General features: G+C 45.5%; 1 protein-coding gene across 1 annotated transcript in view; it reads right to left on the bottom strand.

Moving 5' to 3' along the window:
• Positions 1-20,439, bottom strand: part of BACE2 (beta-secretase 2) — a 50,452-nt gene extending 30,013 nt beyond the window's left edge. Inside the window, exon 1 of the mRNA XM_041399826.1 lies at positions 20,049-20,439. Within this exon, the coding sequence (XP_041255760.1) occupies positions 20,049-20,363 (315 nt within the window). The 5' untranslated portion in view covers positions 20,364-20,439. The remainder of the gene's footprint in view (positions 1-20,048) is intronic.
• Positions 20,440-22,169: the final 1,730 nt, after the last annotated feature.

The following is a 22,169-nucleotide window of genomic DNA, read 5'->3' as shown; positions in this document are numbered from 1 at the left end:
GTTTAGATTAGTTCAATTTCAATTAGTTCAAGTTCAATTTCAGACCCACACAATAGCCACTGAGAGCAAATGCACTAAATTGTTTCTTCACCCTAAAGAGTCACCTTAACCACAGCTGTGGGACATGAAATCTGCACCTAGTAAAGTACCTGGAGAATATTTTGCTGTCTGCATTTCCTATATGCAAATAGAGCTGTTATTATTAACAGAAGCCTCATGAAGATCCCTATTTTACAGTAAGCAAGACAGGAACATCCACCTCTGCCATGACAAACTCACAGAGGGAGTCTGACACTATCTATATGCCATTAGTCTGTGGTTATAAAAAGAAGCAAATCCAAACTTGTTTACTGAAAGTCATGAACACTGAAAGCAGAAGCCTTGGAGGTCATGCATTTTACATTTTTTCTGTTCTGAAGGGGTAGAGATGCTAAAAATTCCCCAGTCCCAATGATTTCTTTCAACTGGAAGTCAAACACTTGGTCAATACTTCAAGGATCCCTTAAACTTTCCAGTGCTTGATTCAGCAGCAGCATCAAATAGCACTTACTCCATGCTACCCAGCTGCAGTAATTTAACTTACCACTATGTCTTTAATATTTTTAAGCCTTCCATTGCTAAATATTGTTGTATTTTGCTACCAGAAAAAACCAAAAATTGCCTATTGGTGTGTTATAATTTTTTCACTCAGCAGAGCTTTGGCTGGCTGTGGTTCAGGCACCTTCCCTGGTTCAGCAGGTGATGTCAATATGACACATCCACACTAGACTGGTTGTTATTCATGCCTCATTTAACTGCCTGGCATAAAACAATTTGCAGTTATCCACCGTGCATTCAGAAAGTGACTTCCTTCACATTTTCAAGGGAAAGTGAGAGCAGCAATCATTCATTTTTTGTTGCATAGGGCCTGCTCCTATCCCTTAGCTAGGACAGAAGTTGCCTGTGTTCTGGTACACACCCTGATCAGACTTTGGAGAAGTTCCTCTTTCCTCTTTTAGTTTGAGGTTGGGAGGTTCTGGTAACTTCCAGAAAAATATGCAAAACAAATCCCACAGGCTGAAAGTGCAAAATGGATTTCTTTGAAGCAGCTGTCTTCATGATTTAGCATCCACAGGGTTTTCCAGGTGTGGAATACTGGGGCTTGCCTGCAAACCTGCTCCTTTGGATGTGATTCCCCAGGTCACCCACAATGAACTAGGGATGCTTTTCATCCCCACTAAAAGACTGGCTCATAGAATAATCCACTGTATTTTTTTTTTCCAAGTGCATGAGTCTGATCAACCCTTTTAGATCAAGCAATGAAGTTCCACCACTGGACTGGCCAACTTTCTACAGCTGCTTGAGAGCAGGTTGGAGTGAGCTGGTGTCAGTCTTTTCTCCCAGCTAACAAGTGACAGGATGAGGGGGAATGGCCTCAAGCTGCACCAGGCGAGGTTTGGGCTGGATATTAGGGAAAAAATTTCCTCAGAAATTGCTGTAAAGCACTTGACCAAACTGGCCAGGGAAGTGGAAAAGTCATCATGCCTGGAATTGTTAAAAAACCACGTGGATATGGCACTTGAGAACACAGTTGATTGGTGAACATGGTGGTGATGCTGGGTTGATGGTTGGACTTGACCTGAAAGGTTTTTCCCAGCCTTAACTATTCCATGATTCTGTAAAGAAACCAGACTGCAAAAATGCATTTGGCTCTTCATTCCTGCTTCAGCTGAAGCACAGGGAGTTGGGGAAAAAAGAAGGAGAAGGGTTTGCACACATAGGGCCATAAATACAGTAAACAATCTCATTCAGCCTTGCATTTACTCTGGGGTTCAGTCAAAACTTTAATGATAATTAATGGCTCCCTTCACAAGGCAGCAGAGCAAAGGGGGCTCTGTAAGAATTCACAGAATCCCAGAATGGTTTGGGTTGGAAAGGACCTAAAAGCCATCCAGTGCCACCCCTGCCATGGCAGGGACACCTTCCCCTGTGCCAGGCTGCTCCAGCCCCAGTGTCCAACCTGGCCTTGGGCACTGCCAGGGATCCAGGGGCAGCCCCAGCTGCTCTGGGCTCCTGTGCCAGGGCCTGCCCACCCTCCTGAAGAAGAATTATTTCTAATATCTAATCTAAACCTACTCCCTTTTAGCAATGATGTCTCTTTCCATGATGAAAGCCACAAGCCATCATGCCTCCTCTGGGATTTTAACTCGACCCAAAGGCACCCCTCTCTTTTCCCTTTTCTCTTGTCCTCAGTAAAGAGCACAACCATTCCACAGCAGTAACATTCATGTGCCACTCAAAATCTTTTCCTACTTTCATGGTTTCTCCCAAAGCACCCACTTAAAATAGGGTTTGTAATTCCATATGCTTGCTGGAGCATGTCACACAGTGAACTGTGACAACGTAAAGAAGTTTTTATCCCCATGCAGAGACCAGAAATAGGAATCATCCCATGACCTGCTCAGGAGCTGTTACCACACATCACAATGTAGATGTAGAAGTCCATCCCATCTCACTCCTGAGCTTTTACCATCTCTTAATTCTCTTTCTTGTTTTGTCCCACACATAATAAACCCCTCCAGAAAATAATCTGCTAGACAGTGCTTAAAAAAAAAAAAAAAAAAAAAAAAAAAGATTCAAAGAGTGTGCTTCTTGTTAGGGATTAGCAGCTAGAAATCATTTGGGTAACAACTCTTCTTTTTCAAGCTGGTTAATAGATAGGAAAATTAGTTGGCAATTTAAATGGTGCCTCATTTAACACAATGATTCCTAATTACATTATCAGCCCATCTGGCAAGAATTGCTTACAACCACCACACAGAAAAGAAAACACCAATAACTATATGCTGTGTTTGCCCACAGTTGTTACATGTTATTATTGGCACTGACTGTCAGGTTATTTCAGCAATTTGTTTCCACAAATTAGCAATGTTACATTATGCAGTGGCTTTTTAAGCACAGACATACTGTATGGGTTTTTTCCTCCCCTGTGTTACTTAGAGTTAGCATTTACAGCTACTTTCTAATAAAAAAAAAAACTATCAGAAAGCTAGGCTTTAATATAGATTCTTCATCTGTTCCTCTGAAGATGCAGAAATAAAAGCAATTCAAAAGATGAATTAAGAGAAATTTTTGGAAGCATTTCTAGATGTAGAAGACTGCAAAGTCAGACATAAACCTGAAAAGCCTCCACAATGACAGACTTCTGCTTGCAGAACAATGCACACTTTATTCAAAAGGTAAGACTGAAAACAAAAAGAGGTAAATTTGCTGGACTGGCACACTGCCCACGAACACTGGGGCAGGGATGGACTCTCCCAATTCTCACTGCTCACAAGCAGTCCCTGCCCTGGAGGACACCTCACCCCAAAGCCAAATGATCCTCTGCAGCTGGGATGGAATCATACTTCACCTCAGAGGAGGAGGAGGAGGAGGAGGAAGCCAGACCCACATTTTACATCAAGTCCAGGAGGGGTATTTCCAGTGCTGCCCTGAGTGAGGTCACCTCACCAGAGAAAACACACCTGTCTGCTCCAAGCTCCAAAAAACCCCCTCCCATGGCCACAAGAAGGGTTCACCCATGAGCCAAGATAAGAGAGGCATTGTGAGGAAAGGGAACAAAAAAAAAAAAAAGAATGAGATTAATTTTCTAATAATGTTTGTTCAGCAGGTGTTGCCCACATTTTGCTCCAGCCCTGGGGATGCAAAGGAAGGTGATTTATGGCTGCACGAAAACGTGGGCAAACCAGAAGGTCAAGTTTATCACCGAAGATAACTCCTGCTTTCACAGCAGCAGAAGTTTGTCACAGAAACTGTGCAGTGTTTGCAGTCTGGGGAGGTAACAGGAGAGCCAGTGCCAGCAGCAGACCAAGCTCTCCAGAGAGGGTTTGGGCTTTGCTGCCTTTCCCTTCACTCCATTCCCAGGTGGTGCCAGGTCCTGGGATTAACATTTATTACCTTTACATTTCCTATCTTCACATTCCCTCTGTTCCCCATCTATTCCCAAACACTCTCACACCCCCACTGGGCCCAGCAGAAGACCAAGAGTTTTCCCCCTGAATCTCTCCACGATTTGCACTGCTAGACTGGAAGGAACATTTCTTTTTTCCTGCCTGAAAAGCAATAATCTCTTTCTTTGCCAGAAGATTACAAAGTACTATCTGGATTAGCCAATCTATCCGTGTTTAAGAGCACTGCATGCTTCTGTAGTGGGGATTTGTGTAAAAAACCACAAATGCTAAAATGACAGATTGCTCTGAAGTATAAACTTGCTAAACTAAATTGTGAGTTGAAATATGAGCATCTGACTGTGGGACTGATGAATAGTCATTTCGAAGAAAAATATTACAGGAAGTGCTTTATATATATTATCATTTTGACAATAAGGGAAGGCTATTATGGTTTAAAGACAAAAAAAAAATAGTCAGCCAATCAATCCTGGTAACAAAACAAAATATCTATTCTTCATTTCTACGCTCTCCTTCCTGCCAATGCCCTCGGTTCCCTAAGCATTAGCATTCTTTCTGCACATGCCATCTCATGTGCTATCTTATTTTTCAGGCTGAAATTTATTTGCTGTGTCTAGATTTATCATACAACACATCCATCCTATTCATGCTATATGAACATGCTTTGCTGTTGAACATGAGCCATTACTTGCTTATCTTAGAGCTGTGTGAATCGTAGCAATTTTGTCTCATTGCCTTTTCAGAAGAGATTAACCTTTTTTTCCCTCTTTTTTATTTTTCCCCACCCAGACACGAGTCTCTCTCCCGCCTCACACCCTACAGCAGACAAAACCAGGTGTGTGAAGCAATCCTGTTTATGCTCACATAAACCAGCTGCAGCTGAAGTCATGCTCTGCTCTAAGCACTGAGTTTTAATGAAAATCTGGACTAATTACAGAGTAACAACAATAACCTAGAGGTGCAGGAAAAAAAAATCACCTGTAAATAAACACTGACAGGCTTTAAATGGCTTGAGAAGATGAAGGAAAAGTGTGATAGTCTTTTAAAGGATGTAGGGGTGCCACAGAGACCCCCAGGGAGCCAAACCTTTCAGAAGGAAGGGGTTGCATGGAAGCCAAGGGGTGCCTTCATCAGCATTCCCCAAGGTTGCCACCAACCCTTAAGCACAAATAAGAGTCAGTGCTTACTGAGAGCAGCAGAAATCCTCCCAAATTTGTGAGGAAGATCTGTACATTTGCTATACTCACACCACACACTTTCTTGAATGGAAAGATAATGAGTGCCCAGACAAATGGAGGATTAACAAAACCCCCACAAACACTCTGACCAAGAAGGAGTGCATGAGACATCAGCTATTTGTGCTTAAGTGCACACAAAGCTCTTGTTAAACCCAAAGGCCTGTTTCCACCTGTTAGTAGGTGTAAAGGAACTAAATTAATCAATTTCCTGGTAATTACAGCACAGCACTGTTGAGACAGGGAGGCTGTAAGCCAAATGCCACTGGGAGCAGCTCTCACATTTAACTGCAAGCCTGGAGAGGAATCCCAGTGCCCACGCAGCCTTGGTTCAGAGACAGGCTGAGTCTAAGCCCTGTGTCCTAAATTAGCAAGAGTCTCGACCAGAGCTCACCCCTCCCTCCCTGGAGAACAGGGTGACTTAAGGTGCTGGAGACACAGTTATTAATTCTATAATTCCATAGCTACAAAGAGCTTAACTCTTGGAGATGTGCTTGTGAGGGGCATCACCCACTTCACAGGCTATTGTAAATCAAGGCAGCCCTGAAGAAGGGGAGAGAGGATGCATCTGACTCCATCTTATCAGAAGGCTAGTTTATTACTTTATTATGCTATATTATATTAAAGAATACTGTAGTATACTAAAGAATACAGAAAGCATACTTACAGAAGGCTAAAAAGATAATAATGAAAGCTCCTGACTCTTTCCAAAGTCCTGACACAGCTTGGCCTTGGTTGGCCATTGAGTGAAAACAACTCACACCAGAATCCAATGAAACAATCACCTGTGGGTAACAATCTCCAAACACATTCCACATGAGCAAAACACAGGAGAAGCAAATGAGATAAGAATTGTTTTTCTTTTTTTTTCTGAGGCCTCTCGCTGCCTTTCAGCTTCCCAGGAGAAAAACCCTGGGCGAAGGAATCACGTTCAGAGAATGTGAGTGCCACACTCGGGCTCCTCCTCAGCATAAAACTTTCTCACCTGGAAAGCAGAGAGTGTCACCACCACGGGGCAGACGTGCTGGGCACTGTCCAGCAGGATTTTTGGGACATCAGATGGAGCTGAGGATGCTGTGGGAGGATCTGAGGAGGGGGAGAGCTTCCAGCTCCATGGAAACAGGGCACTGTCTGAGGTTAAATGTCTGCTGTGGCTCTTCTGCTCACCAGCGCTGCTTAGGGCATAATCTTGCTAAAAAGTATAATCATGTCAAAGAATTTTAGAGGTTGGGCTTTTTTAAGGGCGTCACCAAAAAAAAGAGAAATCATGCTACTACCTTTCAGAATACAATATGAAGGAGGGCTTTTTGCTTTTTTTTTTTCCTTGGGTTAAGGAAATGAAATCAGTAAGCTTACATTAATCTATTATACCCAGTGAATGATTACAGTTAGAAGCCGCATTCAGTTCAGAATTTCAATTTTCTGAGGCTTTTGCTCTCCAAAATTAGCTTCCAATTTATTTTGTCAGGTCATTCTTTTCTTTTCCTCTATCACTCATTAGACTCACTGAAACTGCTGTCAAATTAAAAAAAAAAAAAAAAAAAAGGCATTTTTAACTCTTCTTCTCTATCTAGCTTCAGAAGTCCTACAGTAGGGAAAAAAGAAAAAAAAAAAAAAAAGCTTGTTGTGAAATGAAATCCTCCAACTGCAGTAAGACCAAAACAGTTTTACACATATGTACAGAGCCAAGCCATGCTAGGCAAACTCAAGAAGGCTTGAAGTGACTAATTTTTAAACCTTCCTCACCCTGTAGGTGAGTCACTGCCCATGTTTACTGTGCCATCTGGAAATAACAAAATTCATCAGGGGAATGAAGCCCATTGCTAATGTTCTTGTGCTTAGCCTAGAAGGCATCCCTAGCCTCATGAGCACTGCTATTTTTTTTTTGTGATCTCCCTTCTGCTAAACACAGCACAGTCCCCTTGTCCTTCAGCAGCAGGCAGAAACCCTGCAGGAGAGGTCCAATTTCACTCCTGTATTCCCACCTTCTTTCAAAGGTCTCCCTCATACCAAAGATCTGAACTTCAAACTCAATTTTAATTAAGATTCTGGCTTTCAAATTGCATTGGAGATGTGAAACCAAGTGCCAAAGCTGCTCCTTCAGTACTTAAGAAGCTTTTTTTTTTTGTTTTGTTTTTTAGAGATGCTATTTACATGAACATGGGGAATGACTTCAAACTGAAGGAGAGTAGGGTTTAATGGGATATTAGGGAAAACTTTCCTGTGAGAAGGCCCTGGCACAGGCTGTCCAGAGAAGTTCTGGATGCCCCTGGATCCCTGGAAGTGTTCAAGGCCAGGCTGGATGGGGCTTGGAGCAGCCTGGGACAGTGGAAGGTGTCCCTGCCATGGCAGGGGTTTGGAACAAGATGATCTTGAAGTTCTCTTCTGACCCAAGCCATTTAATAATTCTTTGATTTGAGGGTATTGATTAACACTGAAAAAAGGCTACATTTCAGAGGCAGATAGAAAGAAAATGAGACTTGCAGGACAGCAGTGAGAAAAATCAGATTTTTCAGAAGGCTGCATGCCAGGTCTGATCTCTTGCCTCTCCTCCCTCCCTCACCTTGCTCTTGTAGTGACATGATTCTTTCCAGGTTTTTTCCCCCTCCTGTGTCAAGATGTTAGTTTTGGAGAAGAGTGTTTGTTAGCAAAGGTTTTTCAGAGCCTGGAGAGCTGTGAGGAGGAGAGGTGAAAGCAGGACATCCCTGACTCATCAAATTTTTCCGTTCTCCCTGGAATGAGCTCTTCCCAGCAGCACTTCCATACCCACTCTGTGGGGCACCACTCATTAGAGCTTCCTCCTAGCTGCACTCACTGCTTTCTGGAATTCCTCCTTATGGGTGTTTAGTGCTCCTCTTCAAGGACACTGAATGCTTAGAGATATTTTCCAGTCTGTTCTCCTGAAATGCTGCAACAAACCCAAAATGCAGAAGTTTTCCCTGGGTTTCCTCTATCCGCTCACCAGAACAGTGAAGCAACTAACCTTGCCAAAACGTGGAAGTCGATGGATATGATGCTATGGGAACACCCAGCTTGCTGCTCAAGACAAGTTCAGGGCTCTGGAAGCAGCCTGTCCCTCCTGGAGGCCAGGGAAGTACAGACATTCCCATGGTCACCCAGTGAGATCCCTGGATTGGCCGGGATAGTTGGGTATGGAGAGGTAAATAAACAAGCACACCCCTTGGAAATCCAGCTACGAGCTCCCTGTACTTCAAGGCATGACCTCTGCTATAAAAATGCCACAACTTGCTCTTCAGGCCTGGCTTGCAGCACTGCCAGACTTTATTTACCACGAGATCTGGGCTGTGTCAGCCTGAAAAAGCCAATCCCACCCTCTGGAACCACCTCTTCCTCACCTGTCATAGCAGCTCCCACCTCTTTCCTCCCCTTCTGCCCAGGAACAGCCACCATCCCACACTTTCACACACCTGCTGGGCTGGTAGGATGGCAAAGGGACGTGACTGGATCTGCCAGGGCAGGTGAGGGAAGGGAAGGAGGGAAAGATCAGGATAAAACCCACAAGTTCATCTTTTGTTTGTGGTGGTTGTGAGGGTCCCAGGACGAGGGAAGAGATGAATTTGACTTCATGTTCTTAGAAGGTTGATATTCTATTCTATTCTATTCTATTCTATTCTATTCTATTCTATTCTATTCTATTCTATTCTATTGAATAGAGAAAAGCATATATTAGAGGGTTAGAAAAGAATGAATAATAAAAACTCGTGACTTCTCAGAATCACTACAGCTGGCTGTGATTGGTCATTAGGAAAACACAATTCACATGGAATTAATCAAACATGTATCTGTTGGTAAATAATGTTCAGACCACATTCTAAAGCAGCAAACATGGGAGAAGAGAATCAGGTAATTATTGTTTTCATTCTTTTCTGAGTCTTCTCAGCTCCCCAGGAGAAGGAATCCTGGCGAAGGGATTTTTCAGAAAATATCATGGTGACATATGTCAGGCACAGAGACTGGAATTTGGTTATTCTGATCGTGTCTCCTGTTAGGAACGTTGTGCCAAACCTCTGGGGAAAAGGTGATGCAACTCCAGTGGTTTTATTTCCCTGGCAATTAATAAAGGGAATACAACAGACGGAAGGCTTTTGCTCCCCATTGCACCTGACCTATTTAGGATATTGCCAAGCAGAGTTTGATTGTCATCATGGGTGTTCCTTGGAATTATACAAGGGAGTTCAAAAGCACAAACAGAAATCAGCTTTATGCTCAGTACTAGCAGGAAGGACTATTTGATTGGAAAAAAAAAAAAAGGAAAAAAAAGGAAAAAAAGCTGTTAACCGATGTCATAATGGTGTGTTTGATTAATTAAAAATAAGAATCATGCTTTTTATTCATATTTGTTTTAATGTTTTTATTTAAAAATTTGGCAGGACAATTTAAAGGCAGTTTTGATTCTCAAGTGAAATAAGATATGCTTTAAAAAAAAAATTCTCTTTTTTGAAAGCAGCACTGTTCCTCCTCTGCTATTGGAGTAGTTTATTTCTCTCTCTCCTTCTCAAACATTCATACTTTCCTCTTTCCCCTGGCTAATATTGGAGAGGCAGCAGCTCTGGGAAATGAACCAGCTTCGCCCGTGGCTCATACATCATTACAATTGTTAACCAAGTTCCACTATAAAAATCTTGATTACACAGGAGAACACAGAGGCATGCAGGAACACAGCTTCATTTCCACGTACCAGATTGAGTTTGTAGGGCAGGAAGTTAAAAGGCTTTGTTGTGCTCTCGGGTTGATAAAGTCTGCCAGGACACGCCGTAACAGCAGCTCCCTACAAGCCATTCCTCCACACAGCAACAATTCCAGGGCAGGAATCATCTTCCTTCTACTCTGGCCAGGGGTTACATCCCACTGCATGATGATGGATGTGTGATGGGAGCTGGATTTGGTCTTGAAGATCCTTTTCAACCCAAACCATTCTATTCACACCACTGGAGCTGATGGTGCTCAGGGCACTGGAATTGTGGAATTTTGCCGACTGGCAACTGCAAATGCTGTTTTGCATGGAGCTGCCATGGAGAAAAGCTCCCAAACCTGGGCAAAAAGCTGCAGCAAGTACCACTGGCATCTGGTCACCTGCCAATGATCAAAGGTCATTCAAGGTAAACCTGAAGGCTCAGCGGAGTGCAAATGAAAGTTAATTTTAGCTGGAACATGTAGCAGTGCTCATAACCACAGCTCCTGAGAAATTCTGTGAACTCTCCCCATCCCCCACACGGTTTATCTCAGCGGTTCAAATGCAAAAATCTGGCACTTTGGATCATGTGAAATGTTTGTGTTATTCCCTGAAGGACTTTGCTTCTGAGAAGTAATGAGAAGATGATTCTCTGACAGTTAAGCTGAAGCACTGTGACTGCATCAGATGTTACATTGCTCCAGCAGCTCCCAGACTTTTGGGAAGTGTGACCACCTTTGAACTCCTCTGTCTTATTTGCAACCCGAGAGTGCCTGAGAAGAAAAATGAATGAATTAAATAAAAATCTCTTTAGTCGGAGACAAGGTAGGAATGATGAATCATTTTCTGACACGCCTCACACTTCACTCTTTCCTGTAGCAGACATCTACCAGGCAGCACAGTGAACAAAAGCACAACCTTTCCAAACCACATTTAAGCTGCACAGTAATACTGCCCTGAACAGCTCAAGCTGCTGTAGTGTGCTCTGGCTTGAATCATGGAATGGTTTGGGTTGGGAGGAACCTTAAAAATTGTCTCATTCCAACCCCCTCCCATGGGCAGGGAAACTTCCACCAGACCAGGTTGCTAAAAGCCCCGTCCAACCTGGCCTTGAAAAGATGCCACAACTGTTAATTTGTTATACTGCAGACACTGACAGTCAAGGTTTCTGTATCAACAGGTATCATAATGGAATTCTGGAAGTAAAGTTTCCATTTACATAGACAAAAAATCTGAGGAAAAAAACCTCCCTCGAGATTTCACAAAGTCACAATTTTGAAAACAGATCCAAATCCTGCAGTCAAAACAAAACACCCCAGTATTTTATTTTCTCTGCCAAAACTATTGCTGCCAACGGCATTCTTCAAATTCTTTTCTTCCCAGATTCCACAATAAAAGTGTTCAAGTTGGCACATGCAGGACCCAAGCTTCCACATGATGACAAAGCAGGTAAGCCTTTTGTTCCTGTAGAAACCCCAAATCCTGATCTTCTCTGGTGTGAAGCTTCTTATGGAAGCAAAGTAGGAAGCAGAAAGAGCCTGGGTGGTGAAAAAATTCTCACATCTGGCCTTGACCTGAGCCTGAGCAGTAGGTGGGCTCCAAGGTGCTCTGCTGAGAGCCACTCTCACAGGCACATCCACTCACAAATATCAAGGAATTATGTGAGAGATGGCTGACAAAAGCATCCAATTATTTTTCCCCTGTCAAATGGCAGGAGCTGGCCTTTAATCCCTCCCTCAAGTGGAAAGGTGACTCTCAGTTCTTGAGTTGTCATGTCTTTTCCTCTAAAGCGAAAATGCCAGTTTTGGATCCCTAAGGATGGATTCTTCTCTGTATTTAGGGAGGAGAAGCATACCAAGTGCTGCTGCAACATTAATACCTTTCCTCTTTTAAAATAAGGCCAGACTAAGATGTGAGACCAGCATTTTCCCTGAACACATTGCAATCTAGCTTAATAGCAGTTTTTGCTAGTAAATAGGTACAAAAATAAGCCAACCATAAAGCTAAATAAAATCAACTAATTTTAGTACTCGCAAGCTGAGCAAAGAGGACAAAATCTACAAGTAATTTGTTTTTCACAATATCAAATTATTAGTAAGTAGTGGTGAGGGGAAAAAAGGATTGCAGAGTGCAATTACTGTCTTAACAGATTCCCTTCAAAAGGGCCTAATTATGACACATTAATTGTATTCAGTGAATTGTAATTTTCACTCAAATAAGATCTTTTTCCTCCATCTAGCTTGTTTTCCTAAAACTCCCTCCCCATGACACCCCCCAGGTTTCATCTGTCAGAGGAGGATTCTTAAAAAAAAATCCCAAAATAAAAGTCTAGAACACTCGTTCCCAGCTGCCCTTCCTGTAAAATACTCTTAGACACAAAAAAAAGGCAGCGAGAGCAGTAGGAAAGACAGGCAAAATGAAGAATGAGAGAAGAACTCTGAGGGAGGAGTGAGACCAGGGGGGAAAAAGGTGCTATTTTATCAGCCTTTAGCAAAAGAGGGAGCAAACATTGACTCTGGCCTGGAGCTTCCTGAAGGCTCCAGGGCTGACGTTGCTACGTGGCCGCTCTTGGACGTGCACAGCCAAAAGTCCACCAGAAAGCCACGCCTGGGGCAAGGCTGCTGAACTGGCTGTGCCTGTGGGCAGCAGAAGCTGCTCTCAGCCTCAGGAGAAGATTTCAGAGCTCCTTGGTGAGGCTCTGAGGTGCTGCCAGGCTGAATCCCTCGCTGTGCCAAGCAGGCACCACCACAGCGAAACCAAAGCTGTAGGGTTGGTGCAGATTGGAGCTGGACCGCGCGTCCGACCGCCGGCGATCTCTGACCTGGCTGGGTGTGGAGCGGCCAGAGATGGCCTGGCAACAACACCCCGAGGGATCTGTGGGTGCACAGAGAAACCCTCTGGTCTCAGGAGCTCGACGATGCTGTGGCCGCGTGGCGCAGCAACGAGGAAGGGATGGGTACGACTGAAGAGCCAACGCTGGAGATATTTATTAAATAAATAAAAAATGCACAAATGAGGGTGCAAAGAAAACATAAAGAGGCTGCTTCAGAGGACCCCAGAGTGGGGCCAACACATAGATATATGTATAGTCTCTCACAGAATGTTCTAGAAGCTTTCTGGCCAATCATGGGCTGTTTATTTGCATGGCCACTCCCAGTTGGTCCCAAAGTCCTTTGCTTGTCCTTTGCTCCTCGCCATAAACTGCCTGGCTGTCATTAGTTGTGGCTTCTTGTTTCTTGAGGCCTGATGTTTGTTGTGTGTGGTGTGGCTGTGTGGCCAGTCTCTGGCCCGTCTCCTCCAGGGCAAGCTCCCACACTGACCTCCTTCAGGTGCTGCCAGGGGTGGAGGAGCTCCCTTGTCGGAACCCAGGACATGTGTGAGGATTTAAAAGCCACAAGAGTTTAAGTGGAATGATAGTGAATTTGTCACAGGGTAAAAATGTAGAATTTTGGGGTTTTAGAATGGGGGTTCAAGAGGCAAGATGGAGGAATCTGGGCGTGTCCTGTCTCTCTCCTTCTTCTTTCTTGTCCTCCATCTTCTGCTGTGATGGTGGCACTTTTGGGTTGGTTTATAGTAGAGACAGACTATCTAGGTGATAACTATTAAAAGTTATTGTAAATAAAGTACATGTAGTTCTTAGTATAAAAAACTAACACCAGCCCAAGGGCGGGTCAGTGTGGCATGAACTCACCTGCCAGACAGACCTCCGCAGGTCAGGGAAAGAATGTTATAGATAAGGAAAAGAAACAACCTTGAGAACGAGGATAGAAGAGTCTTGGCTTCTTCTTTGGCCTCGGGGCTGGGAGAAAAGGACTTTCTAATACCGTGGGGTCATCTCGACCTCAGAGACCCCATCACTCCCTGAGCGTTTCCAGCCAAGGGAAAAGCACAGTGGGTTGCTCATGCTGAGGTTCTCCTCTCAGCCAGGCTGCTCCCAGCCCCACTGAGCCGTGTCCTGCCAGCCCAGCTCCTTAACACCGCGATCCAGTCGCGCGGAGAGCTGTGACGGAGCCATGAGCACAAAGGAAAGTAAGATCTATCTAGACCTGGGCTACTTTAAGTGCTCTGAAGGGCACTGAGCTGATGGATGGAAATTCAGGTGTAAAAGTGACCTTAGAACATGTTCTGTGTTTGCTTCATCAGCTTGGATCTACAGAGCAAACCCAGGCTGGAAAGCAGCAAGATGTAGGACAGGCCTGTCAATAGCAGGAAAAAACACTTCCTTTTTTAAGGCAGCTGAGAGCTGCCTCCTTTACTTTGAAGATTTGATCTCAAGCCCTAAGCTAGGCTGAAATAGAAGCAACAAGTTCCTTCACTTATTTACTCAAGTTGTTTGTACGATTAAATCTGTATTTTACAGCCAGTAGGAAAAGGGGGAGAGAGGTCTGTCCGACTCCCACTGGAGAGGCACACGTGAGAGCCATTGTACCAGCTTCCTTTTTCAAACAGAGCTGCACTTGACAATGACCAGACAACACTTCAGGTCAGACTCGTTTCACTTACACTGAGTGAGGACATTTCAAAAATTACAATATGTGGAGGCAATGTAATAGCTAGGGTGTCCTCACATACTCGAAGGCATAAGTGCTCTTCAAGAAAATGAAGACCCCTGCAAGGTGTAGTAGCTTTTAAATCTGTCTTGCCAGATGCAATCCCTGGAGCTCACAGTCCTCTGGTTAGAGAGGGGGGGAAAAGGGGAAAAAAAACACAAGAAAAACCCAAATAAGAAGAGAAAGATTTCTTCCTTAATAATCCAAATGAAACAAACACACGGAAATTCCACATGGGCTTTCGTCCACTGTTTCATTTTCATCTCATTTCTACTCCAAATCCCAACTAATTTACACTTTATTCAGGGAAAACAGTTATTTGCTCGCCCTCTACTTTCCTCTTTCCAGATTGAACTGATGCTTTTTCTTTGATAAGGAATGAAATGCAAAGTGGTAAAAAATGTGAGCTTTTCACCTATTTCCACCATCCCTGCTCCTCACAACAGCTCTTCTGCCCTGACCCACCAGGATCTGAATTCAGGATTGCCTCAACCAGAGCCCCTGGATAATAAAGCTTCCATCACTTCTCTGAAGAGGAGAAAGCTCCTTTAAAGGAACAGTTAGTGGGGCTCCAATCCCTGACTCTGGGAGAGAAGAGGATCCTGAGGAATGACCACGGTGAGCCTCTTCCATCCAATGTAATAAGCACTTGTATTTTGGGTTATTTCTAGAGTACAGCCTCTACTAGCCCCACACAGCCTCTTTTGCCAGGGCTAATTTAGGATGGAAGAAGGTGCTAGAATGCTAATTTGTAAAGGCAGGGACTTTTTGGTCAACCCAAACCTGGTATGTTGGCTTGCTTGTCTTGGGTCAAAAACACATCACAACCCACCAGGCCACAGCTGTTCACTGGATTAGTCCTGAATTACAACTGCCAGGTGCTCGTCCTTTTTATTTTGCAGGTATCCAACAACAACAATCAAAATCAACACAAATCACCATTTAGAAACAGGAATATTTTGCATTTCAATACTATTTCCACTAGACAGATCTGGAGGGATTTTGCCACTGACACCTCAAAACACTCCAACGCACCATAGAAATTGTCTTTGCTTCTCAGCCTTTTGTTTTTTTAGCTTTCATAAAGAACTCAAACATAAATACAAAAGACCTTAGTAATTAGTTTTAAAAAAAAGACAAAAAAAAAGACAAAAAGAGAGAACTGAGATGGAACCTGCCTTCTGATATTTGAACAAAGAAAGATCACATTTTAAAACTCCTTGTATCTAGAGAGACAGTGAGACCCTTTTCAGCAATATTAAGAAAGCAGAGCTGAGCTTGTTTGGGAACAGTACAGCACCAAAAATCAGATTACAAGAGCAGTTGAATCTTTCCTCACATCTTCCTTCCTTTCAACACTCAGGGAATGAGAGCTACCACCAATTAAAGAATAATGGCTGCAAGTTCAGAACTTGTTAATGTGTGTGTACATCACCTTCAAAACACGAAGCCATAAATTCTGACTCCACGACACACTAGAGGTATTTAATACACATCCTTCTTTATCATTCCTCTCTTTAATAGCTGGAAGAAATGGAAGGGAAGATAACCTCCCACCAATTATGTGGGAACTGAAGTTTGTGTTTTGCAGCGGGGGCCGTTAGACCCAACATCCACACTGACCTTAAAACTTGGGAATAAGTTTATAGAAGGGGATTTTGCTCACCCCGTGCACAGAACAAACTGCCATTAGGATAAACAGCAGATTTAAAAGCCTCTTCATGAACAGAATGAAAAACTGAGACTGAAAGAAAGGAGCTGTGGCATTCAGAGCACAAGCTGGATCCTTCTGTGGATCCAACAGACCCGAGCTCTCAGGTCTCTCTTTCACGGACAAGTTGCAGCATTAACATTTACCTGTTCTCAATAAAAACACAGCCTGGAAATGCAGTGGGATCAGCAGGATCCACCACCTTGTACAAGAGGCAAGATGAGGCAATGGTACTGTCCCTGCAAACATTTAATGCAGTCCAGATGGACTTCAAAGCTGTGAAAAACATGAGGTTTTTTTAAGAGTTTGACTATTCTTTTGGTCAAAAGCTTGTAGGAGAAACAAAATTAATATGAAAAGAACTGCAGTGAAGATAGCAAAAAACCCTAAATGATCTTGGATTCAATTTCTTACAGTTCTTATAATCTCAGGGTAGGCAAAATAATAAAATATAGAGCAAAGAAATTCCATCAGATTATTTAAAGAAATAGCTAAGAACATTGCACACAATTCATATTGGGCTCTTATTTAAATCTGGAATTGGAAGAAGTGTGCCTATGCAGACAGGTATAAAGCCCACAATCCATCAGGAGTGGGACACATAATAATACATCCATGAAATAAGGGACAAATGCATTACACCCTTCAATACAACAGACAGTTTTCACCTTTCACATAATTCTTAAGTAGGTCTACATGTGAATGAATAGGAATTAGTGGGAGTAATAACACTTGACACCAACCTGGTAACTGGTCTGGGGATCAGATAGGATTAGGAAGGATACTGTATCACAAAACTGGAAATGATCAGAAACACTTTGGCTGCAAACACTTTGCAAAACTAGATTGACTGCATTGAAGTTTCCTGTCTTGGAAATAAAATAAATTTTGACTTCACACAGCTGCTCTATTTTTGTACCATCAGAACAAGTGTTTCAGAACTGCCATTGTGAATCGCAGTCTGTGCTGTGTTTATCTGCTATATGACAAATCAGAATTGGAACGAAAGCCAAAAAGTATGCCTTAAATGACCTGAAAAACGAAATTCTGTCATAGTAGCTTCCTTCCAAGAACAGGAATTAAAAAAGGAAAATTTCTAAAAATGCAGCTGAGCAGTAAAGCAAGCCCTGTAGTGCTGAAGCCTTTCACAAATGTTCATTCCCCATTCTGGCACAGCAGCTTCCAGCACTTGACGCACACGCTCCCGAAGTCGCTGGGCACCAACACTACTGTAACCACCACGTCAAATCTGCTTTCTCTCCTCACAGCCTGCTGCTTGGTCACGGCCCACCACTGCCCTGGGAGCATTTCCCCATCCCCTCTCTGCTCCCTGTGCAGAGCAGCAGCGGTGCCAGGCGCCTTTCCGCTGCGCGAGCGCGGAAGCGCAGCCGCGCTGCTCCGGCGCTCCTCGCTGCCAGCATCCTCCTTCCTCCTTGGCAGAGCGTCAGGGCAGCTCCTGCTCCCTGGGCTGGCGGTGCTGGGACAGGCCAGGCTCAGGCAGGCAGCTGGGGAGCCCCAAACTGGAAGGGTGCAAGAGCAAAGCAAGGTGTCCAAGCATCGCTTTGCGGCGCAGCTGCTGGCGCGAAGCGAAGTCAGGTTGGGAGGAGCATTAAAATCAGGGAAAGGTTTTTCCTTTTCTACAGCATCACGCACAGCCCACTCCCAACTCCAGTGATGACTTGCCCAAGGAACTTAACACAATCCAACGCTTGGCACTATCCAGACACTTGCTTTTAGTAGCAGCATGTGAAGCATTCAAGTACCAACAGTAGCAGCTTTGTAGCTTTATACTACTCTTTGCAAAGAAGAAAAACAGCAAGTACATTTGTGATCTTTAAGTCTTCTGATTTCAGGCAGGGAATGAGATAAATTCATCCTCATCAAAAGTACAGAAGAAATTCTAACTGCACTCCACTGAGTCATTACACACCAAGATCTGATTTGGGAAACAGAAGCATTTATAATCTTACTTACAACCTCAGTGGGTCTACTTGTGAATAAAACCTCACATGTGCTAAACCAGTGGTAGTCTTTAAAACAATTAACTTTGCAAGAAGTCAGAACTAGTTCAAAATAGTAAAAGCTTTGTAATCAGATTCAAAATATGGTGGTTTTTTTTAATGTGGAAAAAATAAAAATCAGAGGAAAGTCTAGCTGCAACCTTCCATCACCTGTAATACAAGTGATATGAGCTGTTAAGCATAAGTGAAGCCTGTGGGTGTACTGAGGGCAGCACATTTCTCCCTCTTAGACCTTCAGTCATGTTATTAAAGGCCTGTCACATTTTTCCTTCTCCATTTCTTCCCATTTCAGAATCCCCCTAGACATGGTAAGGAGATAATATGCTTGATAGTCACTTTTTCTACCTGAAGATATTTTTTTTCATCTAAGACATGCTGAATTGGGTGATTAGTCCAATCAAATCTGGTGCCTCGATTCCGGCAGAAGCCAATATTGAATGTTTGAATGTTCCCTGGAGTTATGAAGCACACACCACACCACATTAGCAGAACTAGTCAAATATGCATCACTCAACATTCAGGAAAAATTATTTCATGGCCTCCATGGCCACACCTTGATATGTCAGACCTAGTTACATTTGGGTTTTTTTTAATCTGTATTTATTGATCATAAAACAATGCCAGCCTTTCTCAATGCATATATTGATCCCAGTGTGATACCTTTTGATTAGAGAGATGATGTGGCCAATCCTCTTACATTCGAGGGGCAAAAAAAGAAAGAGCTCAGACACGTCCAAAAATGCAATGACGGCTGAACGCTCCCCATTGGCTGCGCATTTTGGCATTCATTGGCTTTTTATTACGTAGGGGAGTTAAGCAGAAGAATAAAGATTTTTTTTTTTTTTTTTTTTTTTTTTCTGTCTACACTGGGAACCTCAGGACCTAAAGTCCTGAAGCAAACACAAAGTTCTGAAGGAAAGCCCCGAGGGCTCTCAGGAAATTAATCCCCACTCAGCTGACTAGTCATCCCACCAGCAGCCCAGCACCGCTCCTCCTGGGATCTCATGACACAGATGAAAGAGCAACTACACGGCAAAAAAACCCCGAAAAAAACAACAAAAAAACAAAAACAAAAACAAAAAAAAAACCCAAAACAACCCGAAAAAAACAACAAAAAACCAAAAAAACCAAAAAACAAACAAACAAACAAAAAAACAAACAAAAAAAAACCAAAAAACCCCAAAAAAACCAACCAAAAAACCCCCCCAAAACAACCCGAAACAAACTTCAGCCACACTGGTGGAGACAGAGAAGGAAGATTCAAGGCAACACGGTTTATCTGAAAACAATATTCAGAACACACACGTTCTTTGCCCCGTTAAGGAGCAGCACATGGATTCCCGACAGAAGGGGCTGGTTGTGCCCAGCCATCACTTAGTTTAGCAGGAAGATGCCGAGTGATTCTCCCGGGAGCACCGGGAAGATCTACCAAAGCACCCAATCACGATGCAGAGCAGCTTAAAAAAGCAAAGAATAACAAAAAAAGCACCCTCTGTCTCTAAAGCACGGTCAGTTCGGCTGGCAGAGCAACTCGCTTCGGATCCAAACGCCGTGACACAGCCCAAAAGAAATCCTGGGGACCTGATCCGCAGATTCCCCGAGCAGGGGCAGGACAGGGCAGCCGGGGGATGCTTCTCTCCTCTCTCCCCTCCCTGCGGGTCCGCAGAAAGTCGCTGCTGCTGCCGCCGCTCCCCCGCGCCAGGCACCGGCCCCGTCTCCCGGGAAGGGAGGGGGAGAAAGGGGAAGGGAGGAGGCGCCAGCGCCGAGCACCGGGACAAAGTTGCGTTGGAGCCGGGGGGGCGGCCGAGTCGCTCCCAGCCAGGAGAAGTTTGGCCCCCTCCTCCCCATCCCTCCCAGCGCCCCCGGCCCGCATCCCCCGGCCCGCTCCTACCGCCTGCGGCGGGGTCCCGATCAGCATCTCCAGGTAGTAGCCGCGGCCGGAGTCTCCCTGGAGGTTCTCCACCATGGCTAAAAAGTTGAGGGTGCCGCCGGGATCCGAAGCCAAGGCCAAGCCGTCCGCAGCCCCGGGGGCATCCTGCTGCCGGCTGCCGCTGGCCGGCCGCAGCACCACCGGGGCGGGCGGCGACCCGGCGGGGGCGGCGGGGTGGGACACGCGGAGCGGGAGGGAGAAGAGCGCCCGGCAGAGCCCCGCGGTGCCGGCCAGGAGCAGCAGCAGCAATCCGGGAGCCGCCGGCGGCGTCCCCATCCCGGCGGCAGCGCCGGGGCCGGGAGTCGCTTCCCAAGTGCGGCGGCTCCGGCCGGAGGCAGCGGCCGCCTGGCTGCCAGACTGGAGCAGCCGAGGGGGGGAGGAGGAGGAGGAGGAGGAGGAGGAGGAGGAGGAGGAAGAAGAAGGGAGCGGCTTACCCACGCCCCGGCTCCATCTCCCCCTCCCCCGAAGCGAGCTCCTCCTCGCGTTTCTCCCGCACGGCCCCCGGGCGGCCGGAGCGCTCCGAGCTCCGGGGGCCGTGCGGGGAAAGTTGCTCCGATCCAGCGCCCACGGGAGAAACTTCCCGGCTCGGCTCGGCCCTGCTCCCGGCCCCGCTAACGGGGCTTGACGACACAGCGGGGAGAAAAGTTTCCGAAAGCCCTGAAGGGAGAGCGGCGGAGCCGCGGCTCCGCTCCCCGCCCGGTGCGGGGCTCCGGCGGCTCCGTGCGGAGCCGCTCCCATCGCCACCCCGCGGGAGCGGAGGCTGTGGTCGGACAGGAGGAGGTGCAGCAGGGGATGCGGGGTCACTCGGGGATGCGGGAGCATCGTGTCCCCGTGTGCCGGTTCACACGGTGGCGGCTGGTGTGAGGAGCGGGCGGGTCTGTGTATGTGTGCGTGTGGAAATTCAGCTGCTGCGCCGGCAAGAGCGAGGCACGCAAGGCGTCTGCTGGAGGGAGCATGCGAGGCTCTAAATGTCTTCATCATGCACGGAATTAATAACGGCAGTCAAGTGCGGCCTTTTGAAAGATGGGAACACTTAGGGTGGAATTAGTCTCGACATCTCGGGAGTAATGACAGTGCCTGATGGATCGTTGGATGGAGCGGATAGTCCGAAAACCCTGAAATGTAACACTGGGCAAGTCTAAGCAGAGTCACTCTGTGGTTGTTTCTGGCTCTTCCCCCAGTCCCCTGTTGTAGATAAAGTTGAAAAATGTCCAGCTGAAGTCATGTGTACTCTCGGTGTCCCCTGATCAATTTGCTGTCCTAGGCAGCCACCTGGTCTCTCCCTGTGTGTAAATCTGTGCAGAGCTGTGTGGACTGAGATCCCTTCTCTGCCAGAGTACACTGAAAGAGCTCCCCCCTTCCCTTCCTTGAGCTGGAGTAATCATCCACGAGGTTTCCAGGTGTTTCACAGGTATTAAATGAAGTTTTTTTTAAGAGGTAGACAGTGTTCATTCCTGGGAAGGCTGTTTGGGGGAAGGATACTTGGGTAAGGCTGTTAACTGTAGGCATTTGTCAGAGTTGCTTGAACAGGATAATCCTTAAAAAGAAAGCGGGAGCCCACCTTCCCTTGTTGAAGGAAAAGAGGTGTTTTCACATATTTTACAGTGATGTTTTTGTTACTCTGTCTCTGTCACCTCAGATCTGGAGCTCTCGTGCTCACCTTGTAGGGCCTCCCTTGGATCAGTTCAGTGCTTCTGGTGCAGCTGGATGCTTTTCCTCCTGCATCCATGGCAGGAGGAGGATGCAGACCCTGTCCTGGCTGCTGGAGCTCTCAGCAAGAAGGAAAATGCTGCAAGGGAAGTCTGCAAGGACCGTGGCCTGGCTGGGGGCTGGAGGAGAGGTTATAAATGGAGCTTCCTCTCAGGAGGTTGTTGTGCCTGTGGGAAACCACACACCTTGGTAAGAGGTGAAATTGTGCAAAGTTCCCCTGCTGCACAAAGCGTTCTATTTGCCTGACAAGTAGGAAGGTGAAATATTGCAGCCCTGGTCTGTCTAGTCTCACCTGATCCAGACAGAGGGGAAATGCTGCTGTGGGCTGATGGCAGCTGAGCACCTGAGGGAGTGGCAGCCAGGCTCACACAA

The sequence above is a fragment of the Onychostruthus taczanowskii genome, unplaced genomic scaffold (genome assembly GCF_017590055.1).
Source record: "Onychostruthus taczanowskii isolate IOZ18803 unplaced genomic scaffold, ASM1759005v1 scaffold17, whole genome shotgun sequence".
NCBI classification, from domain to species: domain Eukaryota; kingdom Metazoa; phylum Chordata; class Aves; order Passeriformes; family Passeridae; genus Onychostruthus; species Onychostruthus taczanowskii.
The sequence above is the reverse complement of the archived record's forward strand: the minus strand, read 5'-3'. Positions and strand labels throughout refer to the sequence as shown.